At 38.3% G+C, this 21834-nt stretch overlaps 2 protein-coding genes across 5 annotated transcripts; one reads left to right on the forward strand and one right to left on the reverse strand.

Moving 5' to 3' along the window:
- Positions 1-14: 14 nt before the first annotated feature.
- si:ch211-194k22.8 lies at positions 15-7975 on the reverse strand. The gene is made up of 7 exons (XM_048170788.1): positions 7562-7975; positions 7351-7446; positions 3435-3500; positions 3216-3321; positions 2876-3132; positions 794-980; positions 15-702 (listed from the first exon to the last, which is right to left on the reverse strand). Exons 1-7 carry the CDS (start codon positions 7646-7648, stop codon positions 521-523), a joined length of 981 nt encoding a protein of 326 aa, XP_048026745.1. The 5' UTR covers positions 7649-7975; the 3' UTR covers positions 15-520.
- A 3503-nt stretch (positions 7976-11478) lies between these two features.
- nfe2l1b (nfe2 like bZIP transcription factor 1b) lies at positions 11479-20896 on the forward strand. Of its 4 annotated transcripts, none has more exons than XM_048171609.1 (6): positions 11479-11696; positions 12582-13353; positions 13941-14168; positions 14337-14426; positions 14510-14668; positions 17292-20896. In XM_048171609.1, exons 2-6 carry the CDS (start codon positions 12802-12804, stop codon positions 18663-18665), a joined length of 2403 nt encoding a protein of 800 aa, XP_048027566.1. In that variant the 5' UTR covers positions 11479-11696; positions 12582-12801; the 3' UTR covers positions 18666-20896. The 4 variants fall into 4 exon arrangements, with proteins under 4 accessions (XP_048027566.1, XP_048027568.1, XP_048027569.1 ...); XM_048171611.1 differs by having other exon boundaries at positions 14376-14426; XM_048171610.1 differs by lacking the exon at positions 11479-11696 and adding an exon at positions 12029-12270.
- The last annotated feature ends 938 nt before the right edge of the window (positions 20897-21834 follow it).

The following is a 21834-nucleotide window of genomic DNA, read 5'->3' on the forward strand; positions in this document are numbered from 1 at the left end:
GCATACCTCACCCGTTTGCATTTTCGCCATTTAATAACAAAAAAACTACATACATAAAGCTGTTGTCATACAAACAAAAGAACATCATCAAATAAGAAATACATTGAAAATACAATGTAAATAATGGTCACGCCCTATGACTCTCCTTGCGCACTGGTACATCCTGAAATCCTAAATCTGTTAAATACAAAGTATTTTTCTTAAAAAACAGACGTTCACAGAGACACATCATTAATATCTAAACATCTCGATATCTACGCGTCGACTGTGCTCTTAGCAGCCAGAGGCCTTTGTGAATGCAAGATTTGGATTTATCTGGAATCACTGATTTGCATTTTCACGTCAGTAACACCACAACCGTCAGCAGCCGAAAGACTGCCAGAGATCATTGTGACTTCCACTGAAGACTATTGCCAATGCACATCAATTTCACTGGAGTCCAGGACTTTTAATCGTAAGTAACACCGAATAAGGCTAATTTAATGTAGAACACACAACTGATATCCACTAACCGTATGTTTCAATTCTGGTCGATCATATCTAAGTGGGACTTAGGGCTCGGTAGATTGAGACCTCTAGACTCGTATTGGCCTGAGAGATAAGGTTTCTTCCTCAACCGCTTGGCTTCGTTTTGCAGTTTCTGTCGGATGTAGCCCTTGATCTCTGCGTCGGTCTTACCAGGAAAGAAATACTGAACAGTTCCTGTACGGGAATTATTTCAGGAAATTAGGTATAATGCATTTGTGTTAGTGTAAATTTTAACACCGATCAAAATGACAGAAGAGCATCTTACTCAGGATTGCTTGGACCTCTTCGGTGGGGAGAGCAGGCTTTGGTTGGCCCTTTTTGTTGTACACGACTCCAGATATGGAATGAGAAGCCAGGCATTCTCTCTCATAGAGTCCACGGAGCAGGTCGTTGGTCAGTTTTTGTGCAGTAGTGCCTGTGTTACACCTCTCCAAAAGTTCAGGAGTGATAAACTGAGAGGGGAAAAAAACATTTCTGTTCAAATACTGCTGCTGTGTATGTGTGTAACAAATTTCTATTATGTGTTCAACCGGGTGTGCCTCGTACGTCCTGAAAAGTGAAGCTGCGGGCTCTTTGATCGCCCCCTGGTGGCTGGATGCAGTACAGGTCATAAACCTCGCCCTCTCCGTTCAAACGAACAGGACTTGAGTCAAAACATAAAAATAAATTACGCTTCAAATAAAATGTTCCCGACAGATGGTTTTGGTCATTTAAGGTAGTTGTTATTACGCTGATTTATATTCAATTGTTTGTTTTTGTGATAAGTTTGATTTTAGCTAGCAATTTGATACCATCAAAAAAATGGGGCGTGTCGTTATGATTGACAGTTGTGACTGACAGCTTCTCTGAGGACTGTCGGAGCTTTGAGAGAAGACTGAAGATATATAACTAACTTATTATTTTATAGAGAAAATTTTAAATTGTGTATAATTTATATAGCCCATTTAAAATACATCAATGATGACGCAGTCGTCTGGGCGGAAGTTTGATACCGCGACTCCGCCTCCGGGCTCCACTGATGATTCCTTCTGCGCATGCCCAGGCTCCAAACTGACGTTTTTGCGTAACATGTCAACGCCCATCGTTGAATGTTTTACGTTCAGTTCATTACAATGGAAGGAAGTGGCATCGCGTCATCCATCTGTTTTTTACAGTCTATGTGTTCAACAGAAGAAAGAAATTCATACAGGTTTGGAACAACTTGAGGGTGAGTAAATGATGATTTTTGGGTGAACTATCCCTTTAAATCTGTACTGGCACGTAGTCTGTGAATGTCCTGTCTGTATGACAGACATGCACAGGACTCATGTGCACAGAAAGCTGCTTCAGACAGCACACAGCTGCATTGAGTTCTTTCGTGCTTGAGCGGACAAAAACACACAAAAGTATGCCAAAAGGTCCGCTTTGTAGAGTATCCTCATAAGCACAGTCTTAAATGAGTTGCATAAAGTTGTATAGAGTTGTGAGGACATCAGAGGTGTGTCAGATCCGCGTCAGAGTGACAGCAGCCTAATAAACCTGCTGCTGTGATGTCTGTCATTAATGTTAATGAAAGAACAAAAGACAATGAGAAAATCACAGTATACTGTCTTTATGTTGTTTCTACATTAATTCGGAGATTATATGTGAAATTATTACAATTTAAATTTATTAAAACTTTCGTTAATCGCGATTAATTAAAGAAAAATTTGTTTTTAATCTATTGACAGCACTCATATATATATTATATATACTGTATATAGGGCAAAACATCCATATGCTCTGAACTGCAGCACAGAACTGTACTTTTTTTTTTTAAATCTTTTTTTAAAGCCACAAATATTTAGAATTCTCAGAATTCTTTTTTTTAATTGAAAATATAAAAAACTTTGCATGATTTACGATGTTAAAGATCTTTAAAACAAGTCATCACAGTTTGTGAAAAGGGTCCATCACTTAAAACAGCGTGAAATTCTAAAACGCTTAACGTGAAAAACACTTAAAGTGCCTTAATGTACTAAATGTATTAAAAGATCAAATTCAATATACACCTTACTGATGATGCATACCATATAAAGACGAGCAGATGAGCCCAGAATCTGAATGCAATGCTAAATGGTTAAGTGTTTTCTGTATAATGGTTTTCTATGAAAACAGCTTAACGAGAAGCTGTGTTGCATTTATATTCTGGTACATCTGCTTGCCTGTATGCATAGTGTGCATCATCAATAAAGTGCATATTGAATTTGGTCTTTTAATATCACTGTCTTACTACATTAGTACTTAATACAAACCTGGTGAAAGTCTCAAAATTCTTATACGTACAACACATTCTGGTTATAATGTTGAACTAACTCGTATAGCCTACCTCTGTGAAGAGCCCATCCCTCTGAGGATTCTGAGTGGTCTCATGAGGTTTCTGTGGTCCTGGACCCTGATTCAGCCACTGTCCATTCACAACAGCTGGAGGAGACCGCACATCTGGTATCACAGCATCCGTCTCGGCAGGTGCCTGCGCCGTGCCTTGAGAAACTGGGGTCCCGAGAGAGGTCCCGTTGTTCCCGTTTGACCACATCTGGGTCTTGTCGATCAGCGTTTCCAGGTTTCTTGCTAGTTTTCCACATGCTGTAGTGAGTAAATCAAATGTGAACATCTGATTCATGCAATTCAATACCTCAAAATACCTAACAGAAACAAACAATATTGACCTGTAAGGCACCTAAGTTGTTCCTTCAAGTCCTCCATTTCCCTCTGCATGCATAAGACCATGGCAATGAGCTCCTTCTTCGAATAGGACTGTAAATAATGAGCCTCCTGCCATCATAAAATTACACAAGCTCAGGTCTAGAAGCAAATGTCTCGCAAGCAAACAAGCACGTCAACAAGCAAATGTCTTGAATACTGAACACAATTGACTCTCATCCTACCTCAGACTCAGAAGCAGGAGGACTGTCAGTGTAGAGGTCTGCGGAAGAACAATCCAGCTCATTAACCTGTCATGACAAGAAAGAGTCCTAATATTTTCTATTTACCCAGTCAGTTGTCATTGATAATTATACAACAGTTCATTTCGGTCCTCAAATCTGGCTGCATTTGACTAGGAACAGGTTTTGAAAGTCAAAGCATGAATGTTTTCTCTCTTTCTATGACCATTTAAACTGAAGTAACTCTCACACTTCCACTCTACACTATTCCAGCCCAGCTTTCATACCGTGTAGCTTCTTTGAAATATCAAGTATTATTTAGAACCATTAATGATTAAATATTCAAACTGCCTAATTTTTCAAATGTCAGTTACTGAGGAATCATTAAAAGTGCTGCCAAATTATAGTCATCATGATATTCAGAACAAAAGCAGCTTTAATACTGCTTTACATATACACTGACAAGGTTAATATCTTGTTATCCTTACAAAAATGTACCATGGTAAGCAGTTTCCACTTAAAGGGATAGTTCACCCAAAAATGAAAATTAGATGTTTATCTGCTTACCCCCAGGGCATCCAAGATGTAGGTGACTTTGTTTCTTCAGTAGAACATAAATGATGATTTTTAACTGCAACCGCTGCCGTCTGTGAGCCTTATAATGTGAGTGAATGGGAACTCTATCAATAAGAGTTGAAAAAACTTGCATAGATAAATCCAAATTAAACCCTGCGACTCATGACGACACATTGATGTCCTAAGACACGAAACGATCGGTTTGTGCGAGAAACCGAACAGTATTTATATTATTTTTTAGTCTCGCGGTTATACTTCAATGAGTGCTAGACATCACTGCCGTTGTCAGAGTGCGATCAGACCTCACTAAGCGAATGCTGAACGCAGTTGGACATAGTGGTGTTTTAGAGGTAAAAAATAATATAAGTACTGTTCGGTTTCTCGCACAAACCGATCGTTTCATGTTTTAGGACATCAATGTGTTGTCACGAGCTGCAGGTTTTAATTTGGATTTATCTATGCAAGTTTATTCGACTCTTATTGATAGAGTTCCCATTCACTTGCATTATAAGACTGACAGACCGCAACGGTTGCAGTTAAAAATTATCATTTGTGTTCTACTGGAGAAACAAAGTCACCTACATCTTGGGTGCCCTGGGAGTAAGCAGATAAACATTAAATTTTCATTTTTGGGTGAACTATCCCTTTAAAAGGTACAATATGTAATAATTTTGTCCGCTAGAGGTCGCTAGAAGCCTATTCAAAACAAAGGCGTAGCTTGATGACGCCTAGTTTTAGAGCGGAATCTTGGGACGTGGTCTCCATCTCAATGGACGGTGCAAAAGAATAGGGATTGGAGTCGGGAAGAACTCATGTTCATGGATGAGATTATTAACGTTACTGTAGTATGAAGCAGAGCAGGACTGAGTGTTGTGGGAGCTGAACGAGGCCGCTGGAGTGATTGCGCAGCAGAACTTTTATTTTGACACAGTCACCGGCGCTGGTTCCGCTTTTCTGGTCTTAAGTATGAGGTAACGCAGCTCTGTTTATCATATTAGATACATTTGAGAGTGTTGAAAATGATGTTATAACGTTACTCTGTGCGTTCGCTCGGCAGCTGCTGCGAAACACTTGTTTGAGACACACTGCAGTAAGATAGATCGATTTTAGAATATCATATTAAATGCTGGATGGCTTGTGTTGATAAATGACATGCAATTAATTTTAAAACGTATTGTATGACGGAGGAAATTATGTATTACTGTTAATAAAAATAAAGCTGCATCTGATTATGCTATGTTAGCTATTTGACAAAATAGTGTTTTTCTCTAAGGCATGGTAAATCGAAAAAAAGACTAAACGTGTTGAGCTATACAACAACAATTCATTTTCTTTCTAAAAATATATCAAAACTGTCTATTAAAACGTGTAACATTTTAAAGCGTCTTTGGCGTTTCCATGGTTTCTACAAAATAAAACCGGAAACCGAGGGTAACGCGGGTGTGACGCAATTGACAGACGACTCCTCACACGTCCCGGAGCCTTGGTTGAAATTGTAATTTTCTCACGATTTACAAATAGTTGCAAACATTTGGGATATTGTAAGTACTCAAGTGAACAAAGTAGGGATGCACTGATACCGATACCAAGCTCATGTACTTGTACTCGTACTCGTAAATATACCACCGATACCAAAGACCGATACCTCACGTGACGTAACTGACAGAATTGTCCATGCACAGAGACACCGGCGGCAGCAGCAGAAACAATGTCAGCCTCAGAGGTGTGGAAATACTTCAAAATTAATGATGACAACACACACATTGCGAACTGCATGCTTTAATCACAATTCGTTATCGATTAGTGAAGGAGGGATAGGCGGAATCGCGCTGAATGACACAGACCAGAAGCGCGCTCTTACACGCGCTCCTCGCGCCTGAATGGTCATGCACACATAGTTGTCAAATGTCCATCGTGTGTAGAGTATCTCACGTAAATACAGCCGGTTAAGCTTAAGTGGACGTAAACATTTGGGTGAAAAGAAGGATGTGTCAGTATCTATGGATTCGGTCTTAAAGGGACCGTAGCCTATATTTGTCATTAATATTAATAAAACAACAAAATATGTTAAATAAATTTATACATGGTAAATAAACCTACTGTATCTGGAAAATAAGTTTATTTAATTTGTATCTCTATAGTATTTGTTTTATTGTTTGTAATATGTTTGTAAATTTCTTTTTATACAACAACAATTATATAAAGGCCTATTGGTAATTATGCCCTTTGAAGGTTATTGGACACTGTGAATTTTTTGTTCTTTAAATTTGTGACAAGCACATAAAAATTATTACTTGTTTCATTAGAGTAATAATAAAGAAGCTGTCCTACATGCATTAGTTCACTCACTGTGTTCATGGAAAACTGCAACATCACCAAAAAAAAAAAAAAAAGAGAGAGAGAGAAATGAATAGGTATCGGTATTGGCGAGTACTAGAAAAAAAAGTATCGGTACTCGTACTCAGTCCTTAAAAAAAGGGTATCGGTGCATCCCTAGAACAAAGTATATGACACTGGCCTAGTGGTTTTTGGATATTTTACTGCAAAATGTGACATATTGCACCTTTAAATGTCAGTCAATGTTATAAATATAACTGTGGTGACCTGTTGGGAAAAAAAAATAAAAAAAACATCCTAAACTGGTTCAACTGACCTCCAAACCTGACTATCTAAAGAAAAAAAAACACTAAAACCAGCAAGCAGTCCAGCATGGGAGACTAAAACAACTTGGGCCGATTTAAAGACATTTTGTCAGCAAAGTTAGTCACTACTGTATGAAAAATTGAAACTAAAGCTTCTGAATGTTCTCAAACTCTTTAAATGAGAACCCATATTGTGGCTTCACAAAAGTCACAATACTGGTATATTCCATGGAGGAAAGTACCATGGTACATTTTTGAAAGGGTACCAACAAAATAATTTAAAAAGAAGATGGTTTCAAACTTTGTAAAGTTTCAAATCTCAAAACTTTGCTGGTGAGTTTGTACTTGGAAAATGAAAGTAAAGTAAGCCCTGTGCAGAGCGCCTGATGAGGTTTCGATCAAATGGTGTATTGTACCATGCTTTACCCCATTGTTCTTCATTAGCGGCCAGGCATGGCCGCCTGCCCTGCCTCACACCACTGCTGCAGGATAGGAAAGCGTTCAATCTGTCGCTTTACGGTGCGAAAAGTGCAGCAGTAAACCAACAACAGCAAATTACGGGTTAGATAGCGTAAAATGCTTATAACAACCGACGTGGAACAACTGTGAGAAGCATAAGAGGGGTGTTTTGCTGTCCGTCTCCTCAGTCAAAATGCATCAAAAACAACGATTAAACACTAATAATGACAAAAAGCCCAAACCTTTATGTCTAACTTCTGAAGCCCGGCGTCGGATGAGCTATTTTCTTCTGCTTTCTCTTTGGAGGGATACATTTTTCTTCGTTTCTGTGAACCGTTCTGTTGGACAGTCGGGTTGACATGATACTAATTATTCTTTTGGGATCAAACATATGCCATTAACAGTTACAAACAAACAATGACACTTAAAACACGTTTCCATTGATCATCTTACACTGAAGCAGTCCGGTTTTTGTTCCTCTTCCTCATCCTCTTCATTTTCGTAGTCAAGAATTCGCTGCGCTTTTGTTTTCCTTCTCATTTCTCTCCCATTATTTTATTTGCGAGCGAGAAAAAGAGGCTCCACTCTGCATAATGCAGTTCCGCTGTATTGGACTAAAACAACACTGTCGCTCTTTCTGAGATTGAGACGCTGCAGATCTACTACAGATGCCGACAACTATGTTCCCAGCGATTATTCTACTTCAGCTCCAATACTTGAGTGAATCCATGGAAGGACAGCACTTTACCGAGAAATGACAGGGAACACATTTGAGGCTAACGCACCGTAGCGTAACGTGGCACGAGCTTGAGTCCCGTCTAGATTCAATCTAACGGCAGATCCTCACAACAACAGGAAATCCCTTGCTTTTTTTTTTTTTTTTTTTTTTTACCATGGTAACCCTAGTTTCCGCCAAAATACCATAGTTACTGCGGTAAAATCGTAATAGATAAATATAGATTCTCTTTCAAACTCTTCAAGAAGCTTTCAAAACCTTCATTTATTTTATTAATGGCCCTGGTGCCAAATACCAAGTTACCACAGTGTTATTGTAGTAACAGTGCAGTAATTATGATATGTCGGCGGAAACTATGGTAACCATGGTAAATATTTATAAGGGGTGCTCTTATAATTCGTTTCGATATGTAAAATATTGTATATGCGCTTATAAACAAAGGTGTATTTCCATTGACGGTCTTCTTTACACGTTTACAAAGTATTTAGCCTGATATTTGAGAAAGTTAGATTCGTCATGCAGTTTTAAGAAAGGTTTCCCGAGACGTCAACAAAATAATTAGTATTATTTTGCGTCATTGATGTGATAAAGAACAGTTATCACACTGTTTGTGAAAGAGACAAATTGTAGAAAAAATCTAAATTGTACCAACTACAGTTCTCCCCCCCCCCCCCCCCCCCCCCCAAAATACCATAATTAACACTACCAGTCAAAAGTTTGGAAACATTACTATTTTTAATTTTTAAGTCTCTTATGCTCATTAAGGCTGCATTTATTTCAATAATAAATACAGAAAAAACAATAATATTGTGAAATATTATTACAATTTAAAATTATGGTTTTCTATTTTAATATACTTTAAAATATAATTTATTTCTGTGATGCAAAGCTGAATTTTCAGCATCATTACTCCAGTCTTCACTGTCACATGATCCTTCAGCAATCATTCTGATATGCTGATTTGATACTCAGTTATTGTTGAAAACAGTTTTGTTGTTTAATATTTTTTGGAACCTGTGATACTTTTTTTCAGGATTCGTTGATGAATAAAAGGTTAAAAAGAACAGCATTTATTCAAAATATAAATATTTTCTAACAATATAAATTTTTACTATCACTTTTTATCAATTTAACACATCCGTGCTGAATAAAAGTAATTTCTTTAAAAAAAAAAGAAAGAAAAAAATTACTGACCCCAAACTTTTGAACGGTAGTGTATATTGTTACAAAAGATTTCTATTTTAAATAAATGCTGATATTTTTTTTTACTTTTTATTCATCAACGAATCCTGAAAAAGTATCACAGGTTCTAAAATAATATTAAGCAGCATAACTGTTTCCAACATTGATAATAAATCATCATATTACAATGATTTCTGAAGGATCATGTGACATTGAAGACTGGAGTAATGATGCTGACAGTTCAGCTTTGCATCACAGAAATAAATTATATTTTAAAATATATTAAAATAGAAAACAATAATTTTAAATTGTAATAATATTTCACAATATTATTGTTTTTCTGTATTTATTATGAAATGAATGCAGCCTTAATGAGCATTAGAGACTTTGTTCAAAAACATTAAAAATAGTAATGTTTCCAAACTTTTGACTGGTAGTGTATATAAAGATGTGGTAACTTATTACCACCACTTTCATATCATAAATTACATTAAAATGACTAAGATTTGCTCTGTTTGTATGATATTTTTAGTTTATTCCTTTATTTCTAGTTGCTGTCAGATAGTCGTTTCAGTCAGCTGTGGGAAGGGAGTTGATCAAGCTTCTTCAAATTTATGTCCAAGCACAAAAATAGCATGCATTGTAATAATTATCTAATGAGAATAAACATTGTCTCATATAGAGATAAAATACATATAGTGAGAATTACTTTTCAAAAGTTTTCATACACATACAGGGTATATGGGGATTTACTGTAACTAACAAAACAAAACAAAAAGCAGAGATTAGATGGGGGGGGATTCCCACAATAGTTCATCCTATAACCTGGAAAGTCCTTCAGGAGAGCCTCTTTTAATTACAGAGATCCTGTAGTAATGTGTAATTTCAGGAACAGCCTTGTTTCTTGTTTCTGTACATTATTTTAAAGTAATAATGTCAGTGCTTCTCCCTTGTTCAGTTAGAGCTGTCTGTATTTTGTAATTATTAGTAACCTACATTCACATGTCTTAAAATGTGTTTTCAAAGTCTCAAAGAATCTCAAGTCTGAAGTAAATGCACATATATTGATTGATAAGGTGATGGAAGAAACAGTAACACCATTTAGGCCAACTGCAGTCACTCTAATTTCCAAGTATTAATAGTGTTTCCTAGAACAAAGACATTCTTTGAAATGTTGTCTGGCTGATCCAGTGATAATTAAAGCTTGACGTCTTGAATGGCAGCAGATGTTTACAGCCTCCAAATGACATTTCCATTTCCCAGATTTTTCTTCAGTAATCAATTGTAATACTTTCTGCTTTTTCTTCAGCAACACTCCTGACTTATGCAGCATAGCAGTAGTATGTTTATGAACAACAGTTTTTGATGGCAATGAACTATGGTCAAAATAAAGCGTTCTTACAAGAAATTGCAGTGTAAAGTGAATCGCAGTGTACAATGAAAATGATGGAGCCCAAAATGATGGAGCTATTGAGCTTTTAACAAAAATTTGTCATTAATTTTTTTTTAACCTGCATTTCTCAATGCATATCTCAGAGAGAGAGAGAGAAACTAGAGGCCATTCAGTTATCTTTCCCACTGCCTCTCAAGGCTGACTCATCATTTGACACATAAAAGGATATTTTATGCTATTAAAGAACAAAATAGCTGTATTTCAAAATTCCTCAAGCAAAAAAAAAAAAAGAGAATGTCAGTTTGACCTATGGCCTGTAAACATGTTCAATGAGCGCCATCCAGTGGCTAAAAGTAATTAAACTTTTTTTTATAGCAAATTATTTTTATTGAGTGGTGTTTAAAATGTTATCATTTAATATAATTTATTATAATATATAATATTTAATATTATTACAATATTTATTACAATGTCATTTTTGAGAAAGATGCGTTTTATCTGGTTGCGGATTGTGTGCTTCGTAATAGTTTTAATGTTGATGAAAGCCTGTAATAGGCTATTTTTTTTAATGGCCGGTGCCATTGTGATATTCATATAGGCCCTAGATGCATGGAGAGTCAGTCAGGTCAATAAATGCGTGTTCAGAAATGTTTAAAAGCTTTTGTAGCCAAGACTTTAAGGTATGTGCCCAAAAAGAAATGAGAAATATTCACCGGAGTAAACGTGTGACAACTAGCCCCAATGTGATAATACGTTACTATTTTGGCATAAAGCATTACATATTAATTTTATAGTTTTATTTTCTTTTTTTCTTTTTTCCCTTTTTTTGGGGGCGGGGGTGGGGTGGGGGGAATTCCCACGGTTATAAGCTGATCCCAAAAAAAAAAAAAAAATGAAAGAAAAACAACGGCGGGGTAAATAATATAAGTTAAATGGCCAGCAACAAATTTTACATTTTGTTATAATAAAAAATAGATATTGTCTAATTATATGTTTTGTATACAACGGGGGATTTTGATGAATGATCTCATCCCGTATGTGCACTAGAATATTCTACGCGTGCGCAGTGGCAGCATGTTTCAGCGCCTCAGTTTCAGCCAAGTTGTCGGCAAGAGGAAATTCTGCAAGTCATGGTGGGCCATTCAAAGCGAGAGGGGAGTGACAACCATAGAGATATCTGAGGGAATAAGTGCGTAGTTAGTTGAAAGTGATTAATGACAGTTGCTGTGCTTGTATGTGGAGACACTCTGAGTCATTTGTCAGTAAACTCTTCCTGAGTAAGTATGAAAAAGGACTATTTTGATGCTATGCTAGCGGGCTAAGTTAGCTATAGCTTTCGAAATTGCGAATGTGGGAGTGTGTGTCAGTGTGGCTGCTGCAAATGCACAAGACAGCTTTGCTTGAACTGAAGGAACTATTCTGAGCGGTTAAGTTTAACCATTAGACAGAACTGGGTATTTAATAAAAGTTGTTATTAGTAATTCAATGTCCCCGGTAGAACCCCGCCAGGGCCCGCCTTCTTATTGGCTGTTGTTTGGAGAGAAAATGAGTGACAGGCATCTTAGCCAATCAGAGGCTGTTGCGCCACTTGTTGCTAACGGGCTGCTGGGCTCTGATAGCGGAAGTGTAAGAGGTCAATACTTCACAGTGCTTGGACAACTACATTATTTTTAGATGAGGATTTAGAATGGTTAGATGAAAGTAGGCAGTGAATAACATTTGGCCGAAGCTCAGTTAGCGATCTGCAATTTATTGTTGACGATCATGCGCGATCTCTTTACGTACTACTTGTTATTTGAGGGTTACAGGGATGGATGGATGGGTTGATGTAAATGTGGGTGTGATTTTGAGGTGGGTGTATTTGGTGGGAGGTCATTAATGTTTTATAGTAAGTTTCATTTTAAGACTGTTAACTGTCACTGTCAAATTGTAATTAGGTTGTTTCAAGCTGTGATATTTGATGAGCTTTTATCATTACTAATGTGTGAACATTAGAGATAGTTGATTTGTATATCATGCTAGGTGATGATGCAATCATTTTATTGTGATCTTAAATGTTCTTTTAACTTTGATTAAGCTGTAAATGCAAATTTAAAAATGTAATTGTAAAATAAAATGCTGGAATTATTTTGATTAATTTTTTTTCTTCTCTTTCTATGCAGGCTGGTCAAACTTTCGAAAGTGCATGCTTATAGATATATAAGCTGGATATCATTTGGGCGAGAAAACCTACATCAAAGACAAAAAAAAGAGAGGATTTTCTTCTATCGTATACAAAGCTGACCATAACCTAATTGGGTTTGATATTTGTTCGAGTGTAATTTTTTATTTTTGCTTTTTAGTTCCTTTTTGAGTTTTTTCTTTTTGTTCCTTTGCAAAGAAATGCTTTACTTGAAAAAGTACTTCACAGAGGGTCTTATTCAGTTCACTATCCTCCTGAGTCTAATTGGGGTACGGGTGGACTTGGACACTTATTTAAACAATCAGCTCCCCCCACTCCGTGAGATCATCCTGGGCCCAAGCTCGGCCTACACCCAGACGCAGTTCCACAATCTCCGTAACACCCTGGACGGCTATGGCATCCATCCTAAAAGTGTGGACCTGGACCATTTTTTTGCTACTCGTCGTCTGCTGAACCAGGTGCGCTCCCTGGATCATCTGCGTGTGCCCAGCACCGAGCTGAGTGCCTGGCTGGTGCATCGTGACCCTGAGACTGTGGTTTCGGCAACCAGTCAGTCCGGCCCCAGCATTGCCCTGGACAATGGGGGCAGCCTGGAGGACGTGAACAACTCCGAAGCCTCGGCCATGAGAGGGGCTGGCGGTGCTTCTGAGACCACTTACAGCCTGAGCGGAGAGGACAGCCTAGGAGCTGTGGCCCCTGAGGACAGTCAGGAGCAAGGGGAGAGAGAGAGCAGTGACGACCTCTCCAAAGAGGTACAGTAGCTGTGTTTTTAGCTTAGCATACAGTAATTAGATTGACGTTGGTTTGAATTTGATTTCTTCAAAAAGAGAACAGTTATGATATTATCTCTAGCTATTAGATTAAATGCATCGTATAGTGGCTATTAAGAGTGTTAGATGTGAGCTAGTAGTATTCTTACAATAGTGGCTGGACAGGGTGTGGTCTCATCGATAGGGCTGTCTATCTCTTAAAGCTGTTTGTGTATGTTAGGCTAGGCTATTCATAATGTTAATACCATGTTTTCTAGTGATGTCACTGCTTTGACATGTTGAACAAACAGTGCACTGAATTAAATAGAGATTAGCAGTGGTATTTCAGTAGACTCACCCTTTAAATAGAGGTCATTTACTCTTGAGGGTGTCAGGATCTTACGGGATATAATTTTTTTTATAAGAGAAGTGGTTCATTTGTTATATTTTAATGAATATATGCTTGGGACAGTTAGATAAATAAGAGCTGATATAATCTGCATCATGTCCCTCATTAAATGCAATTATCTGATGATGATCTGTAATCTTAGCCCTTTAATGACCCTCCCCTGTAATGAATATATTTCTAGGACATTGACCTCATAGACATCCTTTGGAGGCAGGATATTGACCTTGGTGCTGGCCGAGAAGTATTTAACTATAGCAGTCGGCAAAAGGAGAGTGAGGCTGATAAACCTAATGAAGAGAACGAGGAGGCAGGTGGAAGAGAGGAAAGCTGGAGAAATGGACTTAATCTCCAAGCAGTGCAGAGCCAAACTCATGTTGATGGAGAGACAGGAGAGAGCATACCTGAAGAGGTATGTGCTGTAATATGCTAGGATTACAGGAAGATGTGAGGAGTACAGCAAGGTTTTGGTTATTAATGCTTTTAGATTATTCAAAAAGGCTTGTAAGCTCAGCTGTAGATTCAAGTGAATTCCTGTCAACCTTGTAATTACATGGAGTTTTCTTGTCGTATTCCTTAGCTTACCAGTCTCGGTGCTCAGACTTCATTATCCCTACAGGAATGTCTGAGGCTTCTGGAGGCCACCTTTCCATTTGGAGAAGAGCCAGAGGTAGCGAGAGTGAAATGTATTAATTTGCATATTAAAACATTTTTATTTGATTGACATTTTATATTGTCTTCTACTGTTTTTAGTTCCAGGCCACAGGATCCACCTCACAGCTAAGAGCTCCAGCTGAGGAAGCTCCATCTACGTCACAAGGGATCTCGCTACAAAGCCCACTGTCGCAGTCTGATACACCACTAGATCTGGAGCAGCAGTGGCAGGACATAATGTCCATAATGGAACTGCAGGTTTGCGCATTTATTGCATTCAAGTCGATGGAGGGAATATGAGGTCTTAATTTATGCGTCAGGGACAATGATTATAATGAGTTTCTATGATAAAGTTGTTAAAAGAAATAAATTCAATATAATGAATAGTGTAAAATTGAGTAAAAAGTAATAACATTTTTCTTTAAAGGGGACCTATTATGCCCCATTTTACAAGATGTAAAATAAGTCTCTGATGTCCCCAGAGTGTGTATGGGAAGTTTTAGTTTAAAATACCCCATAGATCGTTTTTTTATAGCATGTTAAAATTGCCTCTTTTTGGGGTTGAGCAAAAATGCGCCATTTCAGTGTGTGTCCTTTAAATGCAAATGAGCTGCTGCGCTCGGCCTAAGAGGGCGGAGCTTCAAGAGCTGATTCTCCGGTGTCAGGAGTCAGTCAGGACGCACTACAATGTCAGAAACTGTGAATATATGCAGCATGGAGACAGAACAGGTATAGTTTAGTTCAACTACGGTTCTAACTTATATTGTCTTCTTGTTTTTATCCACTATATTAGTACAAGCCTGTTGTACCGGACCCCGTTCGACCGATTAGTTTTATGACGTTTATTGTACTTCACACAAAAGATGAAGCGTCTCTTTTCACTCTAGAAAATCACTGTAAGATCTTAATAAAACACAGTGTGCATTAAAATATTATCCATAAACTCTCTCTCTCCCTTGCATTATCATCAACATACATTAGTGAAGTACACAGAAACACTCATTACAACTAACAGTAAACAAATATATTAAGACCTTATGCCTTTTGGGGTGGTGCTTAATAAACTGGTAAACTTTATATCTGTAAATTAGCTCAGATGAACTGTAATAAAGTGCTCTCACCTTTATTACTGCCGTATCCAGTATCACTCTGGAGACTGTAAGCTGGATCACGAACAGTTTACTGATCTATCCTTGAGTAACAAATTTTTAGCACAAACTTTTTGTATTGTCCCTTTGTTTTGACATTCCTTTACAAAGCAGTCGTGTGTGAAAAGATTTGCGCAGACATAAACAAATTTCGGCAGAATTGTGGGAGCATTTTCTTCAAAAACAAAATTAATCCACCTCGTCTTCAGCGGCTCAGATTTAGGGAGTAAATTGAGAGAGCTATGTGGATTAATCCATCCAGCTACAGAACACCTAAAACGCTCGGGAGACATTCTCATCAGTGCAGCAATGGCAGACTCTGTATAACTCGCTGTGAACGCACTCAGGGCGGTTCTATGTTCAAACGGCAGTGTCTGTCAACATTTGTGGGCGGGGCATGTGGCTTTTGTGACGTCACATTGCCAGGGATCTGGAAACGGCTTGTTCTGAGACACTGCTTATGATTTATGGGGATTAAAAAAAAGGAGTGGTTGGATTTTTATCATTATAGGGTGGTTGTGTACACACACTGCCAACACACATTTATAGCCAAACACCATGCAAAAGTGAATTTTGCATAATAGGTCCCCTTTAAAGGATTAGTTCACTTTAAAATGAAAATTACCCCAAGCTTTACTCACCCTCAAGCCATCCTAGGTGTGTTTGACTTTCTTCTTTCTGATGAACACAATCAGAATTATATTAATAAATATCCTGATGCATCCAGGCTTTATAATGACAGTGTGAGATACCAACAAGTATTAAACTTCACATCAATCCATCATAAACATACTCCACACAGCTCCTTGGGGTTAATAAAGGCCTTCTGAAGTGAAGTGATGCGTTTGTGTAAGACAAATTTTGATATTTAACAAGTTATAAAGTAAAATATCTAGCTTCCGCCAGATCGCCTTCCATATTCAACGAAAAAATGAAAAAGCTTTTTTCATAATTTGAATACGGAAGGCGTAGGACGTAGTGAAAGCGTTTTTAACTGCGAGAGGTATTACATTTTCTTCGTAAGTTGAATATGGAAGGCAGTCTGGCAGAAGCTAGATATTTTACTTTAAAACTTGTTAAATATGGATATTTTTCTTACACAAATGCATTGCTTTGCTTCAGAGGGCCTTAATAAACCCACCCCATGTGTCAGGATATTTATTAATATAACTCCGACTGTGTTCATCAGAAAGAAGAAAGTCATATACATCTAGGATGGCTTGAGGGTGAGTGAAGCTTGGGGTAATTTTCATTTAAAAGTGAACTAATATTTTAAGCTTTTGGGGCATCCCATGAAATTTTGAAACCCAAATTAACCTTGCCTTGTTATACAAAAGTTTATTTATTTATTTTATTAATTTTTTTTAAACCTTGGCACAGTGTCATGAGGGTCTGTAGGGTCTTATATGGTATGATATAATTTCCTGGTTTATGTTGTTTTTATGCATGTTGGTCTTACTAGATGACTTTGATTTGGCAGACAAATAAAAAGTTTTTCACAATATTAATAAGCAGAGAAAGTGTTAAAATATATTTTTTTCCTAAGAATTAATAATAAAATATGAGATCAAACTACTTAATAAGGTTTTTTCAAGTATTTAATTTTTTAATCAGGCATTTTAGTGTATTTTTTTAGTAAATTAACAGATAGGATAGCAACAATAATAATAGATATGATAACATTAATGGGCAAACCGTATCTAACATTTATTTCCTTTTTTTTTTTTTTTTAGGACATGGAGGTGAACAATACTGCAGTAAATGTCAGCATGAATAATGACCCCAATAACAACAATGCCAGCACCACAGAATCAGTCACAATAGGAAGTTTTGGACTCCCACGGTCTACTCTCATTAACCAGGATGTTAGTCTCCACCAGGCTTCGCTTCCCAGCTGCAGCCAGGACTTTCCCACACTCTTCAACCCCGAGTTGGATACCACTGGTGGACAGCGGCCTACCTTAGTCAGGCTCTCTTCCAGCAACTCCACCAACATCAATTCAACATTTGGAGCTACTAACTTGACCGGACTCTTTCTTCCACCACCTCTAAACAGTACAACCAACATAACCACCACTGCTGTACTGCCAGATCCGTTTTCCAGCCTGCTGGAAGAGTCTATGCTGGATGAAATTAGCCTTCTAGACCTTGCGATGGAAGAGGGCTTCAGCCAAGCCCAGGCTTCTCAGCTCGAGGATGAGCTCGATTCAGACTCAGGTCTTTCACTGGACTCCAGCCATAGCCCAGCCTCTCCTAGCAACTCGGAGACATCCTGCTCGTCAGCCGCGTCATCTTCATCCACCTCTGCTACATTCTCAGAGGAAGGAGCTGTGGGCTACAGCACCGATTCAGAAGCGGCTGCAGCAGAAGCGGAAGAAGGAGCCGTCGGAGGCTACCAACCAGAGTATAGCAAGCTGTGCCGCATGAGCTACCAAGATCCGTCTCAGTTCCATGGCATACCGCAGTTGGAAAGTGTCAATCACAACCACACCTACAATCTACCACTGGCATCATCCTACTCTGAGCGCTCTCAGCTGTCTGCATCCAGCAGCAAGAAAGGCAGAGATAAGCAAATGCAGCAGACGAAGCTCCAGCCACCACAAGACTATGTTGACAGGCAGTCAAGTCGTGATGAACGTAGGGCGAGGGCCATGGACATCCCATTCTCCAATGAAAAGATCATTAACCTCCCCGTTGAGGAGTTCAACGAGCTTCTGGCTAAGCACCATCTCAACGAGGACCAGCTCTCCCTCATTCGCGACATCCGCCGCCGCGGAAAGAACAAAATGGCAGCGCAGAACTGCCGCAAACGCAAGCTAGACACCATCCTCAACCTTGAGCAGGGTGTGCAAGACCTGCAACGTGAAAAGGCTCAGCTGCTGAAGGAGAAGATGGAGTACGATAAGTGCATCAGACAGACGAAGCAGAAGGTTCAGAGCCTATCCCGGGAATTGTTTGCACAGCTGCGGGACGAGGAAGGCAGACCCTACTCGGCCAGCGAGTACTGTCTACAGTACGGCCCAGACGGCGTTGTCCTCATGCCTCGCAACATGACTACAGAACAAAGCAACAAGCCTGACAAGAAGCAGAAGGACAAAAAGAAGTGAGGAGCTGGAACTGCTGCCCTTTTATTTTTCGCAAAGGCACTACCATACAAAGTATTTCGAAAGGCAAAGGAAGCCTTTTTCTTTGAAACGATTCTAGCGAGGAGAAGAAAATTGCATCATTGATTACTCTTCCTGCATTGGGTTTTCTTTGTTCCTTTTCGGTTCAGAAGTTTTCTCTTGAAAGCGGCATTAAAGCAGACGTGCTTTATGTAGAACTGATTTCTCATTGATTTACCGTTAAGATATGAGCGAAGGGATACTTTCAGATGCCAACTGAAGGAACTGTCAAGGAACGTGAGGTCATGGAGGACACCGACAAGATGTTCTTAATTGAAAGAACTGTTCGGTAATGCTCCCAAAAATGTAGTCGATGACAAAAATACACCATATTAAGATGATGTTGACTATGAGGATGCAAAAATTGTTACAATTTCAGCATTAGCCCATGCTGTATTTGTGCATACCCTGGGATTTCATTGGTCATGGTGGGTGAGGAAGAACCCCTTGATGCTGAGAGATGGTTGGGGGAAAAAAAGTCTACTGAATGCTAGAAGTGAAGCCAAAAGAAACTACAGGCATGCCAATACTAACCAAAGGTTGTGTTGTGCAGTTGTCTTGTTCCCATAACGAATCATACAGGTCACTCCATGGATCTAAATTCCCGTTTTCACTTGCAAAAGAACAAAATAAGTCTGTTTGTCTTATTGGACAGCAAACTCACCTGAAATTTATCTGGAGGGTCAATGCCATTTGCCAAGGAACTTGGACAGCGAAACAAATAGTTCTAAAGAGTGAGTATGAATTTAGCTTTGGCTTTAGGGAAAGCATTGGAGGTACTGATAGAGGATGGATACACATTGCATTACTAATAAATCTGCTTCTGTACCCTTTTCAGCACTGTAAATCAACACTGTAGTTTGCCTATAAGCTTTTTTCCTCTTCTGCTGGGGAAAGGGTCTCTCAGGCCCTCTTGTCAGCTTTTAATGTTACTCTCTCCCATGTGCATAAACTTTTTAATAAGCCATCAGACATGGACATCAGTGCAGTTTGAATCATGTGATTAGGTCTGGTGTGTCTTGGTATACAGGATTAATTGAAGCGAACTGATTCATTTGCTTTTAAAGTTCATGTTTAGCCTTTGTTGCAGGTCAAAATGCTCTGTTGCTATTGCAACTTATGCCAGTGACTTTTTTTCTGTCGTAGTGGAGGAACATAACAATGTGCTTTTGTTTCAGTTGTACTGTCACCTAAAAAAAGGAACAAAATACTCACCAAAAATACACAAATAGTAGCAGGCACAGCTCATTCTTACATTTAAACTGATGTGACGTGAACCTGATCTTTTTCTTTTCTTTTACCTAATACACTACTTTATCAAAAGTACCTTCATTGCTAATTGAGTAAAGCCACAAATGGTCTCCTGGCAAATTTAAGAGGTTAAGCTTGTGCCAATAACCAACTGGATCATGCTTTACTTCAGCCTGAGGACACAGCTGACCTTATACACTGACATATCAATGAATGGGTAGAAAAAAACAGTAATGCTGATGTGAATGTCTAATTTACATAATGTTCAACTTCATCCTGTTCTGTCAGTCTGTCGTTTCCATCTACAATGTTCATAAAGCACCATGAGACACAGTCAGTGTCCGTTTTGGTGCGACATGAATAAATATGCAAGAAAAAGTCATTTTTTGTCTCAGAAATGGAAAGGAGACAATCTTTATGTTACTGGTTACAAATACTTAGCATAGTTCGGGTAGAGATAATGAAAATGAGTGATTCGTTCACTTAGATCAGTGTGTTCTCGAACCTACCCTGTGGGACCCTAACACTGCACATTTTGGATGTCTCCCTCATCGGATATGCCCAGTTCAAGTCTCTACTAATGAGCTGGTGAGTTGAATCGGGTGTGTTAGATGAGGGAGACATCCAAAATGTGAAGGGGTGGGGGTCCCAAGGAACAGGTTTGAGAAGCACTGGCTTGAGAGTCCCTGTTACAATGTCATAACTACTTGCCATTAAGCACTGTTGTTTTTGTTTGTCTTGTTCAGTTTGTAAATATTTTTGTGTTCTGTATGTCTCTCGTCCTAATTGCTTGGTTTAGCCAAGCCTTTTTGCACCTTCTTTGAATTTGCCTGTTGAGTATTCCTATATGATTTATGTTGAGAGATTTGCTGGCAATCTGGAATTGTTCTTTTATTAATTATAATAAACCTTCGTTTCATTTCCTTGGTTTTCCTTTAAAAAAAGGCAGAGGATTTGTGATTATAAATGAATGGCAAAAAAATTGCTAGATTTGGTAATACTGCAAAAACTCTCATGATAGCTTTATGAATATGAATCGTTTTGTCTTTTTTGCTGGTGAAGCTAAATTTTTGCTTATACCTCTTCTAAGGTTAATTTTAATTTTTCAATTAAAATTAAAATATCACAGCATTAAATAATCTTGGTTGATATAAATTAATATACTATTATTTACTATAATTATACCATGGTCTGTCTGAATACTCAATTCTGATTGGCTGGAAGGCACAGGTAATTCCCAGAGCCGTTGAAAAACGGTAGTTCCAAGTCAGTTTAATCACTATTCTATATTAAAGGATTCAAATGAAAATGTCCTGATAATTTACTCACCCCCATGTCTTTCAAGATGTCCATGTCCTTCTTTCTTCAGTCGAAAAGAAATTAAAGTTTTTGATGAAAACATTCCAGGATTATTCTCCTTATAGGCCCCTTCAATTGGCCCCAGACGGTTGAAGGTCAAAATTACAGTTTCAGTGCGGCTTCAAAGAGCTTTAAACGATACCAGACGAGGAATAAGGGTCTTATCTAGCGAAACGATCAGTCATTTTCTAAAAAAAATTAAAATGTATATGCTTTATATAAACACAAATGATCTCCTTGCAAGTGCTTCCTCCAGACCGCACTTCCGTATTCTTCAAAAAGCTTACGCTGTTTGTCCTACGCCTTCCCTATTCAATTTACGGGAAAAAACAGAACTGGCGCCACGTTCGTACCATAAGTAGAATAGGGAAGGAAGTGGTAGCTGACGAAAAAATAACTGTCATTTTAACCCTTCCAGTCAAATTTAGCGACTAACTTGTCATTTATGGCAAATGACCTTTGTATAAGAGGGATAATCCATGGCTAGCTGTGCATTAAATGA

Source organism: Megalobrama amblycephala, linkage group LG20, assembly GCF_018812025.1.
Source record: "Megalobrama amblycephala isolate DHTTF-2021 linkage group LG20, ASM1881202v1, whole genome shotgun sequence".
Taxonomy (NCBI): Eukaryota; Metazoa; Chordata; class Actinopteri; order Cypriniformes; family Xenocyprididae; genus Megalobrama; species Megalobrama amblycephala.

Coding starts and splice junctions, on each gene's coding strand:
- si:ch211-194k22.8 (XM_048170788.1), bottom strand. CDS start 7,648: ATGAGAAGGAAAACAAAAGCGCAGCGAATTCTTGACTACGAAAATGAA. Junction 3,501..7,350: donor TTCAGAAGTTAGACATAAAG/GTTTGGGCTTTT, acceptor TTGTCATGACAG/GTTAATGAGCTGGATTGTTC. Junction 3,322..3,434: donor CTCCTGCTTCTGAGTCTGAG/GTAGGATGAGAG, acceptor TTATGATGGCAG/GAGGCTCATTATTTACAGTC.
- nfe2l1b (XM_048171609.1), top strand. CDS start 12,802: ATGCTTTACTTGAAAAAGTACTTCACAGAGGGTCTTATTCAGTTCACT. Junction 14,427..14,509: donor CATTTGGAGAAGAGCCAGAG/GTAGCGAGAGTG, acceptor TACTGTTTTTAG/TTCCAGGCCACAGGATCCAC. Junction 14,669..17,291: donor TGTCCATAATGGAACTGCAG/GTTTGCGCATTT, acceptor TTTTTTTTTTAG/GACATGGAGGTGAACAATAC.